This window comes from Aspergillus versicolor, assembly GCF_001890125.1.
Source record: "Aspergillus versicolor CBS 583.65 unplaced genomic scaffold ASPVEscaffold_3, whole genome shotgun sequence".
Taxonomy (NCBI): Eukaryota; Fungi; Ascomycota; class Eurotiomycetes; order Eurotiales; family Aspergillaceae; genus Aspergillus; species Aspergillus versicolor.
This window is the reverse complement of record NW_024467526.1, coordinates 1,616,755-1,637,489: the sequence shown is the minus strand read 5'-3', so window position 1 is coordinate 1,637,489 and position 20,735 is coordinate 1,616,755. Positions and strand designations below refer to the sequence as shown.

Genomic DNA, 20,735 nt, shown 5'->3' with positions numbered 1-20,735 from the left:
CCATGGACAACCTAAATATGGTACGGTACCTGACTGAGTGTTGCTGAAAGAACCAAGGGGTCAAGATATCCTGCCTGCTTTACTAGACGCTGTCATACACCTCGCTCACTACAGTTCTTAAAGGTCTTTCAAAACCTATATTAATTTTTACCAATTGAGCACTAGAACTTTGTCAATCGCTAATCCAGTGCTTGTTACTTTGGCTTGTTACCAGAATCTGGCCTTTTGGGCTTGCGCCATGTCGTGAATACTGTGGTGGTCAAGCCCAGTTATGAACGAACGCCTTTGTCGCACTACCCATTGACTAAACCTAGTTCTATCCTTGTAAGTGGAATCGACTTATCCTAGACCGAGAGAGGGGCAATAGGTGATAAATGCCGCACAGCCACAGTCGTACAAGAGTACAGACAAGAGAGTAAGGAGTGTGAGGATCAGGCTGACATACAGCCGGAATCACCCCTCGCTGTTGCTAATAATTGCTTTTCCGCCACACGTTTGCTCAGTAGACTGTTGGAGAGGGAGGGGGGGGGAGGATCGGAGGAGATGCAAGATTTGTATCAATTCTCCGAGCAGTGGATACACGCAGAGTTGATAAGTTAGTCAGTTGTTGAACCATTATGCGATCCAAGCCGGGAATCTATTCAACCCATCCACTCCCATGGATCATGGCTACAATATTTGGAATTGACAGCCGAGAATGAGGTCTGGATAGCGAGAAGCCCCTCTTTCCTGTTCCTGGAAGCCAAGGCTGGATATATGTCTCACATCACCGGCATCCATGTCTGCAGCCACTGCTTGCTTGCGCTTGTCGGATTGGCTGGGATATTTGCTTAAGCCGCACAAGAGACGGTTCCTTGTTGGGGTTGACGGGATGTGCGTGTTTCGACCAAGGCCCCTGCTGGACAGCACACCGACGATGCATGCATTCTCGCCACTCGCTGTCACTCGTCGCTGCCCTATCCTGACCCCGTTTTCCAGAATCAGCCGAGTACGTGGAGCTGTGAAGCTGGGGCCATTCCTTTTCGATCGATCCAGAATCCAGGATCCAGACCCTCCCACCCTTTCGAGTCCAATAACTAGAAAGGGGCTAGCTTGCGGGAGATTCTGCGACAACCGAGACTTGTAGAGAGGAACCAAAGATAGAAGCAATTGATTGAAGCGAGAGCGAGGGCCGAAGAATTGGATGGGTAGCGACGGGGCGAATCACATGTCTCCGGCAGCGAATTGCCGGCCTTCTCTCTGTTTGCTTGACTCGCCAATTCTGTATCTTGCTGCACCATCAGGAACCAGCCTTCCCGAGTCGAGATTGGTTTTGACTGAGTGGCTTCATTGTCACAAGGCCGCTGTCTGCTAGCTAGGCCCAAAATAATTCGGCTTTTGCACTGCTCAGCAGCTGGCCGCGAGTCGAGTGGACGGGTGACAACTGACAAGTTACAGATTACAACAGCTTAGAATCAAGGTTTTCCGATCTCGATCTATCTCCATAAGTGTGCTACCACTAGGCTGAGCCACTACTGAGACGATCAAGCGAACAACGGCAGTGTGAAACGATCCATCATGATCCTGGGATCTCGCGATCCATGACCCTCGAGCGGGAGCCTCAGCCGGTGGGCCAGGAACCACGAACCGGTCTCGACACACCGAAGGTTTCAATTTTCGCCGTGGAATCTGGCTTAGGAACATGTTCGGCAACGATCGCTGGAAAAGCTCATGGACAAACCTCGGATGAAGACACCAGCCTTTCCTCTGGGTGAAATCAGCCCGCTGTCAGAGACTTCTTTTGTTTTGTCTCACTCCCAGACAACTCCGGAGTCCCTGGATAGATCATAATTGGCTGGTTCACCAGCCAGCTTCCAAGTTCTGAGAGAAAGCCCCCGCCAAAGCCGCCAAGAGTTGGTCTGCTCTCTTTTTGTGATTACATCAGAGTTCCGAGTGCTCCGTCGCCCTGGCCATCATCCAAATTCATCGATTCCTGCCTTCCTTCAAACAACACTCCACCTTGTTCGCCCATAATAGCTTGCCTCTTGAACCCCATCATTGCTTCATCGAGGGAAAGCCTTTTCCTTCGGATCTTTCCTCGAGACCTGCTGCTCATTGGCTGTCTGATCTGCTTGCTCTGGACCCTGCACCTTTGCATCTTTGAGCAGTCGTGCCCAACTGCGCGGAATCGTCGGGTCAGACTCAATAATTTTACTGTGAAAGCAAACGAGCTTTCTATTGAGACGAAGCATACGGGTGTGAGGATACCGGCTTATGGCAATTCGTAGAACCTTTACTATGCCGAATTCAATCGACGGGCCTTCGAATGATTCTTCACTTTGGAGTTATAAAAACTAGATTAGTGGACCGAGCCTGTTTTGACTTTTGAGCATATTCTCAAACCGCCATGCGATGGGCCCACGAACCAGTGCTTGGGCCTAAACCTTTTCGAATGTTCTCGTGTAACTGAATTCGGATCAAGTATGATCGGGGATTAGTTTCGACGCCCGACGAACTCTTGCAGATTTGGACTTAAAGATCCCCGCCGATTGGCTTATCCCGAATGGCCAGCACGATCGTCTCTCAGACTGGATTGTTCTGCTCGATGCAGGAACAATGCGGCGCTGCGGAGCACTTCAGTTCCACAAATCTCACCTGGCTGCCTGGCAGCCGTCAAAAAGCCCAAGAACACAGTTCGTGCGTGCGCAGGTCTTGTCGTTTTATCCCCTTAACCCTGGGTACTCAAGCCCCAACTAATATTGTTAGGGAAGGAGGTTTGTATCTACGGGGTAATTTTGCAGTAAAAATACGGAGTGCAACATGTTTCTCAATGGCACGGTTGACAAGAAGGCCATGTTACTTTGTTAGTTGCTGAACCATGGCCATACCCACCACGACAACCACGCCAAATAGGGCAGGCAATCCACAACGCATGAAACTCACCCTTTTTCATTTGGTGAACCCCGTGGCCTGAAATAGCACTTCAACTTTGTTTGGTTCCTGAATGTCTCCACACTAAACGGTAGTGTGGGTACATTTTCCGCGGTCCGAACGACGGCGCCCACTTAGCAGAGACCATGAAGATCCTTGACCAGGCATGGCAAGCATGATGGATGATGGTCAGGAGTGAAGCCCCCCCTGTGGGCTGACGGACCAGACTAAGCCAGGACACTCAGGGGAGGTATATAACCCTGCGAGCAGCTCGCCCTCGTTCTCCAACCAGCAAGCTTTCTTTGTCTGTCACTCTCTGGCCCTGTGCCTGTCCCTCGTTTTTACAACATATTTTACCAGTCTATCGTTAAATCGTTTGATACGTCATTCGCTCCCTCTTTTTCCGAATTCTCCCCGCGAATTATTGTTGTCGCTTTAAAACCGTTTTTTTCTATACTAACGCAACCATGCGTTCCAGCCTTGTTCTGCTCGCTGGTCTTGCCGGCTCGGCCCTCGCCCTTCCCACTGCTAGCCCTGAGCTCGACGCCCGTACCTTCGGCCTCGTTGAGGGCCTAGTCGACACCGTTACGAATCTTCTTCAGGGCCAAACCCCAGCACACATCCTTGGTGGCATCAGCTCCGAGGCTGCTGCGGCTCTTGGCGGCGGTGCTCTTGGTTGCAAGGCTGGCTCCATTGACCTCGAGTACCGCAAGAAGCTTGTTTCATGGCTTAAGAATGGTGCCGGTGCTGACCTCGAGAGCTCTCTCAGGAAGGAACTGCTGTCTTGGTGTGAGGGTGATTCTGATGAGCTCGACGTCCCCCTTCGTGCTCAACTCGGCTTCTTCCTTCCCCAGACTGTCAGCATTGCTGCTGAGAATGGTCTCTACATGACCGTGAACGGTGTTTTCTCTCTGGCTTCAGAAACCATTGGTGTTCTCACCGCCACTGCTCAGGCCACTCTCGAGACTGCCATTAAGGCTCTCGGTGAGATTGACTGGAAGGTCAGGTCTGGTCTTGAGTTCTGTGCCGCCGGTGGTGTTGTTAACGACCTTGACGCTGAGATCGTCAACGCCATGAAGGCCTGGCTCAACAGCAGCAAGTGCACCTTTTCCACTGAACTCCAGAAGACCGTCATCTCCTGGATCCAGGGCGATATTGGTGGCGATGTTATTCATATTCCCTCCCTGCCTGTTGGTGGTGTCACCGCCATCTCCCTCGGTCACACCATCGAGGCCCTCGTCGAGGGTAGCGGTGCCCTAGTTAGCAGCGCTCAGGCTTCCCTCTCTGCTTTCCTGCAAACTGACGCTGGCCTTGGAATCGAGGATGAGATCAAGGACCTCCTTCACATCTCTGCCAACGGAGGCTCCGCCATCAAAATTGAAGTTGCTAAGCGCATTCAACTCGCCCTTTGGCTCTCCAGCTCCAAGTGCACGCTTACCAGCGAGCTTAAGGGTCTCCTTATTTACTGGCTATCCCAAGGCGTTGATTCCGCCTCTGAGGTCTCTCTCAACGTCGGTACTAGCCTTGTCAGCGACCTCACCGGTTTCCTCACTGGCACAATCGACTCTCTGCTCGGCACCCAGCTCCACGGTCTCATCTCTTTCATCCTCTCTGGCAAGGGTGTTCTCTCAATCTCTCAGGAGGCTCGTACTCAGCTAATCGCTCTTGTCAGTGGTGGCTGCGGTATTGAGATCACGCAAACTATCCAGGAAATCATTATTGGCTGGCTCACCGGTTGCCAACAGTGCTGCGGCGGTTCTACCTCCAGCAACACCCCCAGCCTTCCTTCCAGCACTTCCGCTATTCCTGCCAGCTCTACTCCCTCTGTTCCTTCCGGCCCTACCTCGACCGGCGGTGTCCCTACCGGTGTTCAGCCCACCGAGTCTCCTAGCGAGACCTCGACTCCTTGTGACACCCTGACCAGCGAGAGCGTGATCTCCTCCACCATCTCCGTCCCTGGAGAGACAAGCCCTGCTGGACCTACTGACTCTCCTGCTGGCCCTACTAGCAGCATTCCCGTTGTCCCCAGCGGCCCAGCTGTTACCGAGACCCCTGAAGCTAGCTCTACTCCTTGCGAGACCCTCACCAGCGAGAGTGTGATCTCGTCTACTGTTTCCGTGCCTGAGGAGACCCCCACCGGACCTGCTGACACCCCCGCTGGTCCTACCGATGTTCAGCCCACCGAGTCTCCTAGCGAGACCTCGACTCCTTGTGACACCCTGACCAGCGAGAGCGTGATCTCCTCCACCATCTCTATCCCTGAGACAACCCCTGCTGGACCTACCGACTCTCCCGCTGTTCCTACCAGCAGTGTTCCTGTTGTCCCCAGTGGCCCAGCTGATACCGAGACCCCTGAAGCTAGCTCTACTCCTTGCGAGACCCTCACCAGTGAGAGCGTGGTCTCCTCCACTATCTCCATCCCTGAGGAGACTCCTGCGCCTACCAATGTCGAGCCTACCACTGTCCCTACCAGCAGCATTCCTGTTGTCCCTAGCCCGGCAAACACTGAGACCCCTGAAGCTAGCTCTACTCCTTGCGAGACCATCACCAGCGAGAGTGTGATCTCCTCCACAATCTCTGTCCCTGAGGAGACCCCCGTCCCAACCCCCGCCCAGCCTACCACTGACTCTCCCGCCGGCCCTGGCGAGACCTCCACCCCATGCGAGACCTTCACCAGCGAGAGCGTGATCTCCTCCACAATCTCTGTCCCTGAGGAGACCCCCGTCCCAACCCCCGCCCAGCCTACCACTGACTCTCCCGCCGGCCCTGGCGAGACCTCCACCCCATGCGAGACCTTCACCAGCGAGAGCGTGGTCTCCTCCACCATCTCTATCCCTGAGGAGACTCCCGCTGCCCCCACCAACGTCCAGCCCACCACCTCCCCGGCTGGCCCAGGTGTCACTCAGGCCCCCTCTCAGTCCGGCAGCTGCGCCTCTTGCGGCGTCGCTACGGTCACCGTCACCAAGACGGTTGGTGTTGCCTCTTGCCCTCCCAACTACTAAGGGGCCCGAGTTCAACCCAATCCATCTAACGAGACGATCCCAATGGCACCACCTGCTGTACATGCCTAATTCATAATTTTTATTTTCTTGGCGCCGTTTGAGCAAGACTGCTACGTCGATCCTATTGACCAGAAGCTCGGCGCACGTTCCTGGTACAGCACGAGGAGATAGATCGATATAAAGCTTGTTCTGGAATTTACCTGTACTATTTTTTTTTGACGTTTTTCTTGGACATTTTTTTTTGATATCCCCCTTAATGGAGTACATTCCTTAAAACTTACGCTTCTCTGCAGATGGCCTGCGAATGCAAAGGTACAGCTGCTTGTATGTACATGTACAGCGTCATGATGTTTTTGCTCCTGCTATTAGAGTATATCTAACCCGCAACGGTTTGAATTTGCGAAAATAGAATTATTCCACTTTTGGTTCCAAAGCAAAGCCACCCCGACACGTCGTCTCCTCCCGTGATCAGCGATCTGCAATGGTCCTCCATCCAGTCGTAATCTAAGTGTTAGCTTCAGACCGTCTTGTCAATCGCGTGGAGGGCACCCAATCACCAGTCTGCTGCATCCACTTCCCCTGACTAGCAAAGCCACAACAAACCCGCTGGAGTCCGTGAAATTGTGACCGCTGTGGATATCTGAAGGATTGGTTGCGATCGCCTTCCGGTTGCGGAGTGTATTCCGGGGGTGAGCAATCATCCATGCATTATTTTGCCTGTTGCTTAAAAAAGTTAGATGCGTTCCTTCTCGCACGGCCTCATCATGATCCTGATTCCTGTGGTCCATATAATGTTAATTCCAATAATAACATCACAACAAACCGCCGCTTGTTTTACTTTTGGAGAACGTGTTGGACTCGTGGACTCGTGGCCTGGAGGGCTGTGCGATAACGTGGAGAACATTATTATTTTAGGTACGCATTAATTCTATTAGCATCAACAGCCAGTCCGTGAGTTGTTGCCGAAAATATGGGCTCGACAGCCGACAGTCGACATGTCGAAATTAAATGGAGGTGGACTGTGGGGGTGGTTCTCCATAGCCTTCCCGTCCACCCATATGATTTCATTCATCTTTCCTTCGTCAGTGCTGTTTCCGTCTCTTTTTGTTTATTTTTGTTATCTTCTGAGACAGATGACGCTTTTGATGGAGTTTGGAGATGGTACACTGCAGAGCACTCATCCTTTATGGTATTATTGCAAAAAGGACGTTCCCCACCCTTGCCATTTTCAACTCGAACTGTGATTTCCTTCAGCAGGCTCCAATTTTCCAATTTTTGAGATCAGCAGCCGGCATTGACATTGTTTTTAATTATCGCTTGTGATTATTGGTGGGGTGCGGAGGAGCGGAGAGCCTTCTTAGTTCTTCCCCTTAGCCTAGCCTGGTGGGAGTTTGTTACTTTTCAAGGACGTGGTTCACTGATTCCTGCTATTCTGGATGAAAATATTGTATATAAATATTAACTGTTCGTCCCCTGAATAGTTCCTTCCCGGGATTTATGGCGGTGTCGCTCTTGAGCTCAGGAACCGAAACAAAGTTGGCTGGCTTACTACGGAGCAATTGACTAGTTAGTCAGTCGTTGGCGCGGTCTTGAGTGACCCCGGTGGACTTCTTTGAGTTGGGGCACGTGTTTCACCCTTCAACGGTCACTACCCTTGAGCCATCTTAGACCGAGCTCTTACACCGACATGGCTGGCTGGCTGGCTGAAGAAGTGAGGACACTAGTATCCGTACTCATACAAATATGGAAAAGGGGATTTGCGAACGATGCTGTCAAAATTCGCCGGTTCCTTGGTGCGCCGCTTGTTCAGTGCGACTGATCTTCGTCCTCGCTGCTCGCTACTTCCGAGCTGGATATGTACCAAGGTGCCTCAGCGATGGCGCAAGCTGTGCCGAAGGAGCCGACGAAAGCAATGGTCTGGGCTTATCGTCTCCGTACGACGTAATATACAGAGTACAGCTAGCTACTCAAGGAAGAAGTAAACACTGTCCGGGCTTGGCCTTGACTTGTAGGAATACGAATACGGACTCAGCGGTGAAGATAGTGATTTTTGGATTTCATTATACCCTCCTAGAATGGATAGGACATTATGCGCATCTAGTGCCTTCTCTGGAGTCGGAGACTTTTAATTGCTACCTACCTACCTTGTTGGTTCAATGTGGCTCGACGCATGGCAACAAGTCTCTCGCGGAGAATTTTCTCTCGTAGCTCGGTGCTGGAGATGCGTGTATGTGGTTTTATATGGGAATGCTATTGACAATGATTAGTCTCCTCTCGAAAACATAATGGGTTTGTAGCTGGGGCCGATGGTATGTAACTGTGGTACCTTTATATGTATTGGGATCATTCACCCACCTCTTTAGCAGGGCTCTTCTCGTTACTGGTCTCACGAGGCGGCGACTTGCGCGTGGCATCCTCATCTTGATCAGTCATTCTCTGTCGTTTCTCAGTATGGACGGATACAGAAGAGGTGTTGCGCCTTCTTCGCGCGGCAGGAGCATATCTCTCAATGGAGCGGCGTCGCTTCCTGTCCCCGTGGCGACTTCGACTGCGAGAACCATGACGCCGCGGGCTAGCGCTTCTGCTGAAAGACCGGCCTCTGCTTCGGCTGCGACTGCGACTATCGCTTCTGGGGGACCGCCGCCGCCTGCGGTCCCCGTTGCGGTCCCCGCTGCGGCTCAAGCGGCGATCGTCGCGGGTTTTGTTGCCCTTTGCAATATTAGCCCTTGATTCTCTCTTGTCATATCTTGAGTAAGGCGATGATCTCCGCCGGCCATGGTTCCTCTCGGGGGTTCGTGATCGAGAGCGCGACCTTGAAACAGATGAGCCCCTTCTTCTGTGTCGGTTTCTAGGGGCGGGGGATCGCGACGAGCTGGAAGAAACGGATCTTTGTCTTCGGTCTCTTCTGGGAGTACGTGAGCGGGAAGAATCACTGCGGGATATGGATCTTGCTCGATCACCGTAATCAGGACTGCGTCTCCTCTGCCTCTGGCGATCTCCTCGGTCCGGTGAGACGGAACCGCTAGCTGATCGACGTCGTCTGGCGCGGTCATGGCGTTGCCGGCGCGGCGGTTCACGGGGAGATGATACAGATCGCGAGCGCGAACGTGAGCGATTGGGGGATCTAGAGGGCCGACGTCCTCTGCGAGGAGGACCGGAGGGAACATACGAATCGAACTCTCGCCTCGAAGGCTGGTCCCAATAACGATCTCGGCTGCGCCGTCTCGGAGGTGAGCGACGTCGGTCAAAGTCCCGGCCTCCAAAGCCGCCTCTCCTTCCGCCTCTGTCTCTGTCTGACCGTTCCCTGCGTCGTATTTCCTCAATCTCGCGCTCACGCACTTGCTCCTGCTCCTTCTTCTTGCGAGCCTCTTCAGCAGCCTTTTCTGCTTCGATCTGGCAGATAAATGTCAGCAATGAAGTGGCGTTTCCTGGGGTTTGCTGGACATGTTAAACCAACCTTTTCTTGGATGAGTTCTAGCTTCTTAGCCTCAAGAATTTCCTTCGCAACTCCCTGAGGATTTTGCTGCGCGCTCAAACATAGCGACCATAGATCCTTGCAGAATTTGCCAGTATCCTTGTCAAGAAACCCCGTAAGCTGAATTTGTAGCGATTTGATGTCGGGCTGGTTGGGGGCGCAATTATTAGCGATTGGGACGCATTCAGATATAGCGACTTGAGACATACATAGCGAGACCCTTCTAATAAGTTGAAACAGAGCTCAATAACAACATCATCTTCGTTTCCTAGAATCTCAGAAATCTTTCCCGCGATCCACCTGGCAAGGATAGCTCTATCAGCAAAGGTAAATCTTGCAAAACAAAAATCCGGGGACTCTGACTTTTTCATGACCTCAATGTTGACCTTGGTCATATCCACCTTCTGGCTGAACTCTGGAGGAAACTTTGTTTGCCGCAGCATCTTTGCATCCACACGGGTCGCCATCTTGACGTATGTTTATAGTGAGCTGGAGCTTGAGATGTTGCGATCGTAAAGCGAGGGCGTGAAGCTGTGAGTGTCGGAGAGCTGCGTTTCTGGTCTTTGTCGCGCCCTGTACTCGGAGGAGGTCGGACCGAGCTGAGCAGTCTCAATATATCCCAATTAGGAAGCCATGCTCAGTCGCAGCTTCTTTTACTATACTCTGTATTGCACCTCCGATTCTCTATAGTTTGACCATAAATTGTTCATTATCATCATTATTATACACGTAAAGGTATTTAGTAGCTTCAGAAGGCCTCTAACTCGCACATGAGGGTGCTATTAGTGCAATGCCGGCGATGCCAGCTCCCGCAAGACACGGTTCACTTCCTCTCTTCCACGGCGCAGCTGGTCATCTACTCGGCCATCCTTGTGGACTGCCTTCATCTCATGGTGTAACTCCACTAGCTCGGATGCAAGACGGAGGTGTTCATTAGCCGCCTCTGCCTGTACAGGCTTGGGCGCTGTCTCCGATTTCGTGAGCCTTTCATTGACCGTGACTAGGTTGAGGGCATCATTGTAGTCCTATCCGGCATCAGCATCTGCTCGAGGTATTTGTTTATTGGAGTGACCCTATTGTTTTTGGCTGTCCAGGATGAGGATCAACATACACAGGCACGTAGAGACGTCAGATCGGATAAGATCTCTGCTACATTCATGGTGCTAAGGGCCCGGTTGCTGCGCTGAAGCAGTTACTGGTAGAATGCCCCAAATTGATGGAGTCTCTATTTGATAGTATGAATATATCCCCACAAACTCGCCGGATCTTTATCCGGTTTAGCTGAACCACTTTGTTGATCGTTGTAGTTGTTGAGATGCGAGCCTCAAGGCTCATAACAGTGTGCGCGGTAACTCTGGGGAGGGAATTGGCTGATCTAACAGTTTATGGGCAAGTAAATAATCACTAACAACCTGGAAGGGCCTCTCGACGATAAAATTCGATGATTGCGAACAAGTGGGAGATAGTTGGAGGAGAGGAACAACTCCGAATGTCGGATCTTCCGAGTCTCCCCACAATCCTCGGACGGACTTCCGCCGCTTTATCGGCTGCCTGAGCGATCTCAGTTATATACGGGCCCGCCTCTCGCGGATTGGAAATTACTCATTTCCCCTCACGCAGAAATCCGTCACAATGGCAGCCTCAATCAGAGCAAACTGCAGAAAGGTCATCTGTATTGGCCGTAACTATGCGTGCGCATATCCCTCTTCTATTTATCTCCGGTTTCTCAGCTAACGTCGCAACTGCAGCGACCACATCACAGAGCTCAACAACACGAAACCAAAGCAGCCATTCTTCTTCCTGAAGCCGTCATCCTCAATTCTCTGCCCCGGCGAGGGCCCCGTTCTGCGCCCGAGAGGCACAAACCTACATTATGAGGTCGAATTGGGTCTCGTAATGGGCAAGCAGCTTCGCGATCTGGACCCGAACGATAACAAGGGAGCTTTGGATGCGATTCACAGTCAGTTATAACCAACCTCTCCAATTGATTACGTTCCATCATTGAAAAACCAATATCGCTCACGTTTTATCTCTGCTAGGCTACCTCCTCACAATTGACATGACCGCGCGCAATGTCCAAGACGAGGCGAAAAAGAAGGGCCTGCCCTGGACCATTGCGAAAGGCTTCGATACCTTCCTCCCCGTTTCCCAGCAAATCCTGAAATCCCAAATCCCCGACCCGCACAATGCCTTCCTCCGCCTGAGCGTGAACAACCAAGCGCGCCAGGCTGACTCTTCTGGATTGATGCTGTACCGCATTCCCAGACTACTGGCGGAGATCTCGCGCGTGATGACTCTGGAGAAAGGAGACTTGGTTTTGACCGGAACACCCAAGGGTGTTGGTGAGGTCAAATCTGGTGATGTTATGAAGGCGTCGATTGAGGTTGATGGGAAGGAGATTGAAGAGGGCAAGATTGATGTTGAGGTCAAGGACCGGGAGGGGAGGTATGATTATGGCGAGACCTAAACACGCTGATAAAGTATATAACAGTGCACATATATCACTAGAGCTCCGAATTTATTGCTACGGGCCACTTGGACGGCCACTGTTCACTATTCATAAGTCTGGACCGTATTGTTTTGGTGGGCTTGATATTCACGTAACGAAAAGCTCATCCTCCTCATCGGCTGGCACAATGGGTATCGTTCGTCTCCTGTTCTCCTTGCGCTTGCCCGCCAACCTAACGGCTCCATTTCGCCGCCCTGGAGCATGTTTATTATTACTATCCGCCCGCTCCCTAGATCCTTGTCCTTTGCTCTGCACGGAAGACATCACGCTATCCCATGAGAGGCCAGCTTGGCGCGTGACGTCTATAACTTTCATCCTCAGGTCGTCATCATCCAATCCAGCCATGAAGGCCATAACGAATGCTTCCTCCGGTATGGATGTGTGACGGGCTCGAAGCGTATCTGTCAGCGAAATATACTCCCCCAGCGTCCGTCTTTCTTGGCGTATTGATTCAAGAATCTTCTGATCCTTGTTTTTCCCAACAGATTTCTGTTGTGAGCCATGGCCGGAATTCTTGTTGCTAACACTAGTACAAGGCCGATCGAGATCAGTCAACGAACCCCAAGTGGTGTCGGAGAGCATCCGTTGCGAAGATAACCGAGCAGATTGGCGAGATGCTGGTGTAGGGATTGAGTCTGGCATATGTATGTCCTGATCTTGATCTGTTGCAGCTCCCCTCAACCCTAAGTGTCGTTAGCATATATCTCTATCTTCAACGCAAGACCATAACACCATATAATACCTCTTGTCTCCTTATTATCGCCCATAGTCTTCATAGACATCCACTTCATCAAGCGCGCGGTGTGTTTTTCCTGCACCGCAGCCCCCTTCTCAAGCACGCAAACCCGCTCCTTCACGCCGTCATTCTCACTTTCGATCCTCTCAAACGTCTGAATGACATTGTCAAGATTCCATTTCAATGTTCCATTCTCAGTCTCGAAGGTATCAAACTTCTCCGAAACCCCCTGGATCTCTCCCTTCAACAAGCCCTCATTCTCAGCTATCAGCGCATGGAGCTCCCTCGAAGCCTTTCCAAGCTCACGTGTCAACGTCTTATTCCCACTCTCAACTGTATTGACTTTCTTCGAAGCCTGGCCTACCTCCTCCCTTAATGTCCAATTACCTGTCTCGACCGCATCAACCTTCACCCGGATGTCGGTAAGCTCGCGCCGCAACGCCCCATTCTCAACCACGAGAGTGTCAACTTGCTCATAAGCCTGCTCGAGACTCACTGCCCGGTTCTGACTTTCTCTCCTGTCATCCTCGAATTCAATAAGCTTGTGCTCAAACTCCTGCTGTTGTTGCTTGTGTTGCTCTTCTAGATGTTGCATACGAGCGGTCAAGATCTCAACACTCTCGTGCAGTGTGCTGATGGTATTCGTAGCCGACGTGAGTATCGTATTCAGCTTATCCATCTGTGATACAAGATGGACGTTTTCGCGACGAAGTTCGTGAGCCCAGAGGAGTGATGCTGGCTGCACCTGCTGCAGCTGCGATGGTTCCATGTTCAAGTGCCTAGGTAGGTAGATTTCAGAATCGAGGTTTCTCCGACCGGGCCACCTCCATCTTTTGTTTGCTTTTTCCTTTTCGGCCTTTTTTTGTTCTCAATACCTTCGATTAATGTATGAAGAAAGAATTGCGTTAGAGTTTGGGATTGTGGTTCAATGTAAACAAAACCTTGCGTGTGTTGTTTGCATTAGTCTGTTTATCGGTGTGTTGTTTGTTTGGTACGCCACCTAAAGTGATTGGAGACATGAGTGGATAGGTGAAGGAAGAGTGAATTATTTGATGGAATTGTTGTTATCATGCCTGATTGAAGGGTACTGGCAGGTACAGTGCAGCCAGAGCCCTGGGAGGGTTTGTTTGCTGTGTTAGGTAGAGAACCACTAGCCTCGAAACCTGTCCTACATCCAACGAAAATAAAGTACGACATTACTACTAAATATGAAAAGTACGAAATTAACCAAACGGAATGGCATTTACCTCTTGTCTATTGTGCTCCATACTTTAAGCAACCACCCCAGATCCATAAACATGTATGTATCGTAGGTGTTCATCCCCCCAATTGCTCGGAGAACAAACGCCTTCACGAGCGACTTAACACTTTTTTTTTGCTCGCCATTTTTTCATCGCTGGCCGAGCAGAGTAGGAAAAGGGGACAAAGGAAAAGAGGTGAAAAGAAATCCCAGAAGAGACAATCATGAATTACAGCATAAAAAAAAGTTCGCACAAACATGTCGCATCTCCATAAGCGTAGATAAACAAAGGAAACCATGAAACAACAGCCCATGAGACAGCTTTTCAACTGCCACTGCCATTGATAACACATAAAATGCTGGAGACACAGAAAGCCACTTTTAGAAGGGTTCCCCTGTACCAAGAGAAGCTGCAACGTTCAAAAACAAAGTCATTTTCCCACCGCAACTAGCCCTTGGAGCGGCAATCGTAACCCGCATCGAAGACATTAGGTGGCTCGGAAATCAAGGAGTTTAGATGAGGTCAGCAACGTTCATGGGCATCTCCTCGATCTGGGTGCTGTAGAACTGTTCAATTTCGCGCATCATACGGACATCGTCAGCAGTGACGAAGTTGATGGCAACACCCTTACGACCGAAACGACCACCACGACCGATACGGTGAATGTAGTTCTCACGGTTGGCGGGGAGATCGTAGTTGATGACCAGGGAAACCTGCTGGACATCAATACCACGGGCCAGAAGGTCAGTGGCGATGAGGACACGGGAAGATCCAGAGCGGAACTCCTTCATGATAACATCACGCTGGCCCTGCTCCATGTCACCGTGCATGGCGGAGACAGTGAAGTCACGGGCAGTGAGCTTGTCGGTGAGCCAGTCGACCTTGCGGCGAGTGTTACAGAAGATGACGGCCTGGGTGATGGTGACGGTCTCGTAGAGATCAGAGAGGGTGTCGAGCTTCCACTCCTCCTTCTCAACAGCAATGTAGAACTGCTTGATACCTTCGAGGGTAAGTTCCTGCTTCTTGACAAGGATACGGACGGGGTCACGCATGAACTTGGTGGTGACCTCGAGGACATCCTGGGGCATGGTGGCAGAGAGCAGGACGACCTGGGTAGACTGGGGGAGGAGCTGGAAGATGTCGTAGATTTGCTCGGTGAAACCACGCTGTGAACGTTAGTATCAAACCCGAATTTGTGAGTTTGGTTGGGTAAATCGGCAACTTACGGACAACATCTCATCGGCCTCGTCGAGGATGAACATCTTCATCTGGTCGGTCTTGAGGACACGGCGCTGGATCATGTCCTGGATACGGCCAGGGGTACCGACAACGATCTGAGGACCGTCACGGAGAGCGTTCATGTCATCGCGGACAGCAGTACCACCAATGCAGGCGTGGCACTGGATGTTCATGAAGTCACCAATGGCAATGACGACCTTCTGGATCTGCTGGGCCAATTCACGGGTGGGAGCGACAATCAGAGCCTGGCAAGCCTTGACGTTGGGGTCGAGCTTCTGCAGAGCAGAGATGGAGAAAGTAGCGGTCTTTCCGGTACCGGACTGAGCCTGAGCGATGACATCGTTGCCTGAAGCAATTGATTAACGGCAGGTCAAGTAGGATACACTGATTTCTAGACTTACTCTTGATGATGGGCAGGATAGCACGCTGCTGGATAGCAGATGGACGCTCGAAACCGTAGGCGTAGACACCTGGACAGCCAGAACCTGTCAGAATTTGCCCCCACATCTGTATCTTAAAGAGACTGCGTATCACATACCGCGAAGGAGCTCAGGCTTCAAATCCATGGAGTCGAAAGAGTCGGTGATCTCATCGTAGTTGGACTCGATCTGGGCTGAAGAAAAGTGTTAGCAAAATCTGCGTTCACTGTTGTTCCCGTCATTGGTGGTGTAAGATTTTTTCTTCTCTCCCGCAATCTTTTCAAGGCTGCGAAACAGAAGAAAAAAAAAATTTCGCCGCCACAAGAGGAGATAGATATATTGGGGGTAATAAGTCACATACTGTCGGGGATCTCCTCGAGACCCTTGTCGTTGGAAGCCATATTCGCGGTGGTGTAGAGGGGTGATCACAGAAGCGGACTGTGATCAAACGAAGACGGTGGGGGTTTGGGTGAGTTGAAGGGTTTGTTCCTTTAGCGACGAAGCGGCCCGGTGGGGTGTCTGCTGTCGCTAAAATCTCAGTCAAAGACTCTTCACAGGAGTGCTAATGACTAGAACCAAGGTCTCCGAGGAGAGACTGACAGGAACTAGTAGTAATGATATAGAAGTTGTAAAAGTTGAGACTTGGAAAGTGGGAAGAAGAGAAGAAAAAAGATGGGAGAGGTGGTGGATCTTCTGGTGGTGGGAAAAAAGAATTATTCTGGATTGGGGAAAGCGAACTTTTTTTCTTTCCGCAAATCTTACTGGTTGTGACCGCAGCCTCTTGTCTTTGTATGGCAAAATTACCCTTGCCGCCTGAACTTTCGTACGAGTTTTCTGCCCAATGCTTCTAAACCGCCTGCCGTTTTGAACCATCCCACTTTGCTACTTTTTTGCCGATGTTGCGAGTATCATGGGATCTACTCGAGGGTCTGACTCCTAAGAGTTGAACTATAGTCATCTTTGACTCATAGTTGGGGGAAATATTGAGTATTTTGCCGTCTGAATCATCCTAAAGCTGCTTAGCGCTTACTGCTACTCACGGGTTGTCACCACCGAACATCTATACCTACGAACCAAAGTGGCAGGATACCCCAGAAGTGAAATGCCAGACATAACCACCTTGGGCAGCCATAACGGCGGTGATGCGGTTGTGGACGAGACCATCACACATGATGCAATTCCAGGTCATCCTTTAGGTGTCAAACCGAGTGGCAATGCTCTTTTTGCCTCTGAGAGTCTTCGAAATGCGATTGGTACATTCAATCTGGTACCCGACGAGTTGATTCTGATATTATTGGAGTTCCTTGACTGCCGGAGTCTTTTGCAGCTGGGCCAGACATGCAAGGCGTTTTATGCTTTCACGAGGACGGAGGATTTCTGGAAGACCCTTTTTGTCAGGTAAGATTAGGTTGACCTCGAAGATGTTTAGAGTTCGAAAGCTGCATTGAAAGGGCTCTGGTCGCTAACGCCCACTAGCTCCCCCCCTGCATCGTTTGCCTGGAGGGGAACATGGCGTGCCACGTACCTGAACTTGCAACCTTCAAGAGTCGCCGATCTGGACTGTTCGAGCCTGTTTTCAGACGCCCTGCATCGGCCGTTTTACTGTGCCCACCTTTCCCTAGATCCATACGCCTCCGATATCCCTGCTCGAAACCAAATCACCCGCCTACCGAACCTTAGCTTTGAAGAGTTCCAGGAAAAATGGTCGGACACGCCATTCATCCTTACGGAACCTGTGAAAGAATGGCCAGCATACCACCAATGGTCAGTGGAAACACTGCTACCTAAACATGGAGAGACACTGTTCCGAGCAGAGGCGGTGGACTGGCCTCTAAGGACATACGTGGACTACATGAAAAATAATTCTGATGAAAGGCCCCTGTATCTTTTCGACAAGGAATTCGTATCAAAGATGGGAATCAAAGCCGGACCTCGAGACCAGGAGCCAGATGCTATGTACTGGCCACCACCTTGCTTCGGAGAAGACTTCTTCTCAGTTCTTGGGAACGACCGACCTGATAGACAGTGGCTGATAATCGGACCTGAAAGGTCGGGTAGTACGTTCCATAAGGATCCCAATGCCACCAGCGCTTGGAATGCTGTCGTTCGTGGTTCTAAATACTGGATTATGTTCCCTTCCTCAACTAAACTCCCGCCTCCACCTGGAGTCTACGTGTCGGAGGATCAAAGTGAGGTGACCTCCCCACTGAGTATTGCGGAGTGGCTTTTGACCTTCCATGCTGAAGCCCGCCGTACACAAGGTTGTATCGAAGGCATCTGCGGGGAAGGAGAGATCCTCCACGTTCCATCTGGATGGTGGCATCTGGTAGTAAACCTTGAACCCGCTATCGCGGTGACGCAGAACTTTATTCCACGTGCCCACTTGACCGCTGCGTTGGATTTCCTTTCCAATAAAGCCGACCAGGTATCTGGGTTCCGGAAGGACGTTACTAACCCATACGAACGGTTCGTGGCCAAGATGCAGGAATCCCATCCAGAATCTCTGCAGAGTGCTCTAGATGAGCTGAAAAAGAAATCCGAAGGCAAGAAACGTAAGTGGGATGAAATCGTCCACGGCAAACCAAGCACAGATGATGCAAATGGTGAGCCCGAGACCGGTGGATTTAGCTTCGGATTCGGTGACGACAGTGATGCGGAAGTCCCATGAACCAACTCTTCAGATTCTTATATGCGACAACTAAATCAATGTATGCTTCACCCGCCGTGGCAGAACAAAAAAAAAAAAAAAGCGAACCCATATCTTCGGTTTTAATGACAAGCAACCGACTTGGACGCAGACATGTTGTCTCCAAACGCCAGATATCCAACAAACGCGCCAACAGCAACTGCAAGCATAACGAAACCATTATAAGTCATGAATAAAAGCCTATACCGGTCAACTTCGACGGCCCAAAAACATAAAAAAGGGAAACCGGGCCTCACATGATGAAAAAGCTATAGAACACCTGCACCGCGTAGAGTGCAGCCATGGTGATCTTTCCTCTCCGCTCGACAGCCCTCCTATTATCACTACCTACAAGTAGCCGTGAGCTCGCGTTGCGGAAATATGCGTGGTTTTCAGGTTCAGGTTCAGTGCCCGAGACGGCTTCGTCGGCGATATCATTGCCTTCAAATCCGGGCGTCAATGGCAGCTCCACCACAGAACACTGGTATTTAAGGAGATCAAGTCCATCGACATATATAGAACATAATACATAACATAGAGATACAGAAGTAAACAAAGAAATGGAGTAACTTACTTCCAACTGTGGCTCCAGAAAACGCACTGAGTCGTCGGGCATGTGCTACCTCATACTGTCGAGTAATTTGTCTAGTCCCCTCGTACCCCGCGGCTAGAAGCACAATAACAACCAGGGAACCAAGGAGGGAGATAGGACCCGTTACGCGCCATCGTGAGAAAACAATGCAGAGGTTCTTCGTGGACCAGGTAAATAGCATCTACCACCAAAGTGTATCAGCCACATGTTTAAAGGATACGAAATATCCAGGTATAGATATTGACGTAAAAGCTCACATTCATGTTGCACTGCCCTTCTCCCATATCCATGTCGCCATGGTCGTGATGGCCGTGGTCCATGTCCATTCCCATGTGGTGCATCTCCATGATAGCTGGTCGGGTGTTGAGAGGGGTTAATTTACGTCGGTATATGGGCGGTACTATTAACCCAAGAGCAACGGAATAATAGCAGGGAGGAACAAAAGATATATATCGGCCCTATATTCGTTTTAAATCAATATAAAGGAGACCTTGATGGATTGAGAGAACGACAAAAGGGAGGATGAGGAGTTGGAGCTGACTATGAGGTGATTGCAAACAAAACAAACACTGATAAGCTCAGTCGATCACCAACTCGGAATTCATTCTGTTCCTCCGCACATCACCACCTTTCGGCTTCCGACCAAGTCCCAGCGTCCCAATTGTCGCGCCTATCGCCAATAATATAACCCATCTAAACATTTAATATTCAGGTGGAAACTTCAAGCCCTCGAACAAGCACTCGGAACACGAGCAGAATGGTCGAGTCCGCAGCCGCGACACCCTCCGCCCCCGTCGCAAATACGCCAGCAGAAGCAGGCGGGCAAGGGCAAGGCTCAGGAGCAGGCGATACAAACGTTCAAACACAGCAAAGCCAATCAACGAACCAGAACCAAAACCAAACCCAAACAAATAACAATGCCTCATCAGCGACAACAGCCAACAATAACAGTAACGGCAACAGTAACAGCAACAACGAAAACCAGCCCCCAGACCAACGCCCAAACCGCGGCCTGCCGTACTACGAAAAACTCCGCCGTGAGCTGCGCGATACAATACAGAAGAAGAGGCTGATGGATAAGACCATGGTGCGTGCGATGCGCGCGTCTCCTCCCTAAGAAGCCAGACACCCTGATTGATACTAACGAGAATTCAACCCACAGGCCCAGCTAGAAGACCAAATCTACCGGTTCGAACAATCATATCTCGAAGAAACCACCGCCGGAAACATCATCAAGGGTTTCGACACCTACATCAAGGGCTCCTCAACAGGGTCGAGCCTAGGCGCGAGCGGAATCTCACTGGGCTCATCGGGCGTCGGCACCGCATCAAGACGTAAGGCCGCCGTGACGGATAATGACCGTGTATTCTCGAAGAGCTCCGCGAGTTTTATGCGTGTACGTGACATCTCTCCCTGTGATGTCTGATATTACTTGGGTGGATGGAAGTTGACTTACCTTTTTTTTGGTAGGATTCACCAGTCCCTTCGGCACAAACAACGCCATCGCAAGCACCGACGCCGAACTCAACATATAATGGATCGACCGGGAAGCCAGGCAATGGTGGGGATACGTCGTCTGCAGGCGGGAGTGTAAAGGGAAGCTCGTCATCGAAGAACAAGAAGAAGTCTGCGTCTGCGAATAAAGGGGATGACGATGATGATGACAAGCCGCCTACGAAGCGGCTGAAAATTAGTTATGGGAGAGATTAATTCGATTCTCGCCGTTTTATATGTGTACGGGTTTATTTTGCTTGGGTATGGAGTTACTGGCTTGTTATACTAGGTGTGCTTGCTGGATGGGTTATTTGTTTGGTGGGAGCTTTGGCGCTAGAGATGGCATGGTAGCTTATCGTCATGGTGAGGAAAAGGCACTTGGGTCTTTTCTAGAATATCTTTTTTCTGCTATTCTCTTTTCTGTTTGTGATA

At 50.7% G+C, this 20,735-nt stretch overlaps 10 protein-coding genes across 10 annotated transcripts; 4 read left to right on the top strand and 6 right to left on the bottom strand.

Moving 5' to 3' along the window:
• Window positions 1-3,116: 3,116 nt before the first annotated feature.
• ASPVEDRAFT_550880 (putative cell wall protein) lies at window positions 3,117-6,004 on the top strand. The gene is made up of 3 exons (XM_040815019.1): window positions 3,117-4,841; window positions 5,037-5,547; window positions 5,628-6,004. The coding sequence occupies exons 1-3, from the start codon at window positions 3,378-3,380 to the stop codon at window positions 5,660-5,662; spliced, it is 2,010 nt and encodes a 669-aa protein (XP_040665933.1). The 5' UTR covers window positions 3,117-3,377; the 3' UTR covers window positions 5,663-6,004.
• Window positions 6,005-7,913: 1,909 nt separating this feature from the next.
• On the bottom strand, window positions 7,914-9,909 carry ASPVEDRAFT_39579 (PWI domain-containing protein). Its single transcript, XM_040811951.1, has 4 exons — window positions 9,751-9,909; window positions 9,597-9,687; window positions 9,370-9,534; window positions 7,914-9,305 (listed from the first exon to the last, which is right to left on the bottom strand). The coding sequence occupies exons 1-4, from the start codon at window positions 9,852-9,854 to the stop codon at window positions 8,256-8,258; spliced, it is 1,410 nt and encodes a 469-aa protein (XP_040665932.1). The 5' UTR covers window positions 9,855-9,909; the 3' UTR covers window positions 7,914-8,255.
• Window positions 9,910-10,031: 122 nt separating this feature from the next.
• On the bottom strand, window positions 10,032-10,875 carry ASPVEDRAFT_39578 (uncharacterized protein). Its single transcript, XM_040811950.1, has 2 exons — window positions 10,499-10,875; window positions 10,032-10,412 (listed from the first exon to the last, which is right to left on the bottom strand). Exons 1-2 carry the CDS (start codon window positions 10,544-10,546, stop codon window positions 10,170-10,172), a joined length of 291 nt encoding a protein of 96 aa, XP_040665931.1. The 5' UTR covers window positions 10,547-10,875; the 3' UTR covers window positions 10,032-10,169.
• Window positions 10,876-11,019: 144 nt separating this feature from the next.
• ASPVEDRAFT_26925 (fumarylacetoacetate hydrolase family protein) lies at window positions 11,020-11,854 on the top strand (the record flags this gene model as incomplete). The annotated part of the gene is made up of 3 exons (XM_040809961.1): window positions 11,020-11,078; window positions 11,136-11,347; window positions 11,427-11,854. The coding sequence occupies 3 exons, from the start codon at window positions 11,020-11,022 to the stop codon at window positions 11,852-11,854; spliced, it is 699 nt and encodes a 232-aa protein (XP_040665930.1).
• A 129-nt stretch (window positions 11,855-11,983) lies between these two features.
• ASPVEDRAFT_126987 (uncharacterized protein) lies at window positions 11,984-13,401 on the bottom strand (the record flags this gene model as incomplete). Its single annotated transcript, XM_040806410.1, has 3 exons — window positions 11,984-12,579; window positions 12,639-12,896; window positions 12,960-13,401. 3 exons carry the CDS (start codon window positions 13,399-13,401, stop codon window positions 11,984-11,986), a joined length of 1,296 nt encoding a protein of 431 aa, XP_040665929.1.
• A 904-nt stretch (window positions 13,402-14,305) lies between these two features.
• On the bottom strand, window positions 14,306-15,174 carry ASPVEDRAFT_550408 (uncharacterized protein). The gene is made up of 2 exons (XM_040815009.1): window positions 15,096-15,174; window positions 14,306-15,039 (listed from the first exon to the last, which is right to left on the bottom strand). The coding sequence occupies exon 2, from the start codon at window positions 14,959-14,961 to the stop codon at window positions 14,386-14,388; it is 576 nt and encodes a 191-aa protein (XP_040665928.1). The 5' UTR covers window positions 14,962-15,039; window positions 15,096-15,174; the 3' UTR covers window positions 14,306-14,385.
• ASPVEDRAFT_550407 (uncharacterized protein) lies at window positions 15,175-16,518 on the bottom strand. The gene is made up of 4 exons (XM_040815008.1): window positions 16,270-16,518; window positions 16,000-16,053; window positions 15,893-15,914; window positions 15,175-15,582 (listed from the first exon to the last, which is right to left on the bottom strand). The coding sequence occupies exons 1-4, from the start codon at window positions 16,402-16,404 to the stop codon at window positions 15,332-15,334; spliced, it is 462 nt and encodes a 153-aa protein (XP_040665927.1). The 5' UTR covers window positions 16,405-16,518; the 3' UTR covers window positions 15,175-15,331.
• Window positions 16,519-16,633: 115 nt separating this feature from the next.
• ASPVEDRAFT_127997 (putative F-box and JmjC domain protein) lies at window positions 16,634-18,199 on the top strand (the record flags this gene model as incomplete). The annotated part of the gene is made up of 2 exons (XM_040806510.1): window positions 16,634-16,929; window positions 17,008-18,199. 2 exons carry the CDS (start codon window positions 16,634-16,636, stop codon window positions 18,197-18,199), a joined length of 1,488 nt encoding a protein of 495 aa, XP_040665926.1.
• On the bottom strand, window positions 18,200-19,330 carry ASPVEDRAFT_70428 (low-affinity Cu transporter). Its single transcript, XM_040816075.1, has 4 exons — window positions 19,067-19,330; window positions 18,792-18,990; window positions 18,475-18,658; window positions 18,200-18,418 (listed from the first exon to the last, which is right to left on the bottom strand). The coding sequence occupies exons 1-4, from the start codon at window positions 19,154-19,156 to the stop codon at window positions 18,301-18,303; spliced, it is 591 nt and encodes a 196-aa protein (XP_040665925.1). The 5' UTR covers window positions 19,157-19,330; the 3' UTR covers window positions 18,200-18,300.
• A 236-nt stretch (window positions 19,331-19,566) lies between these two features.
• Window positions 19,567-20,519, top strand: ASPVEDRAFT_128436 (chromatin modification-related protein EAF6/MEAF6; the record flags this gene model as incomplete). The annotated part of the gene is made up of 3 exons (XM_040806550.1): window positions 19,567-19,896; window positions 19,972-20,205; window positions 20,280-20,519. 3 exons carry the CDS (start codon window positions 19,567-19,569, stop codon window positions 20,517-20,519), a joined length of 804 nt encoding a protein of 267 aa, XP_040665924.1.
• Window positions 20,520-20,735: the final 216 nt, after the last annotated feature.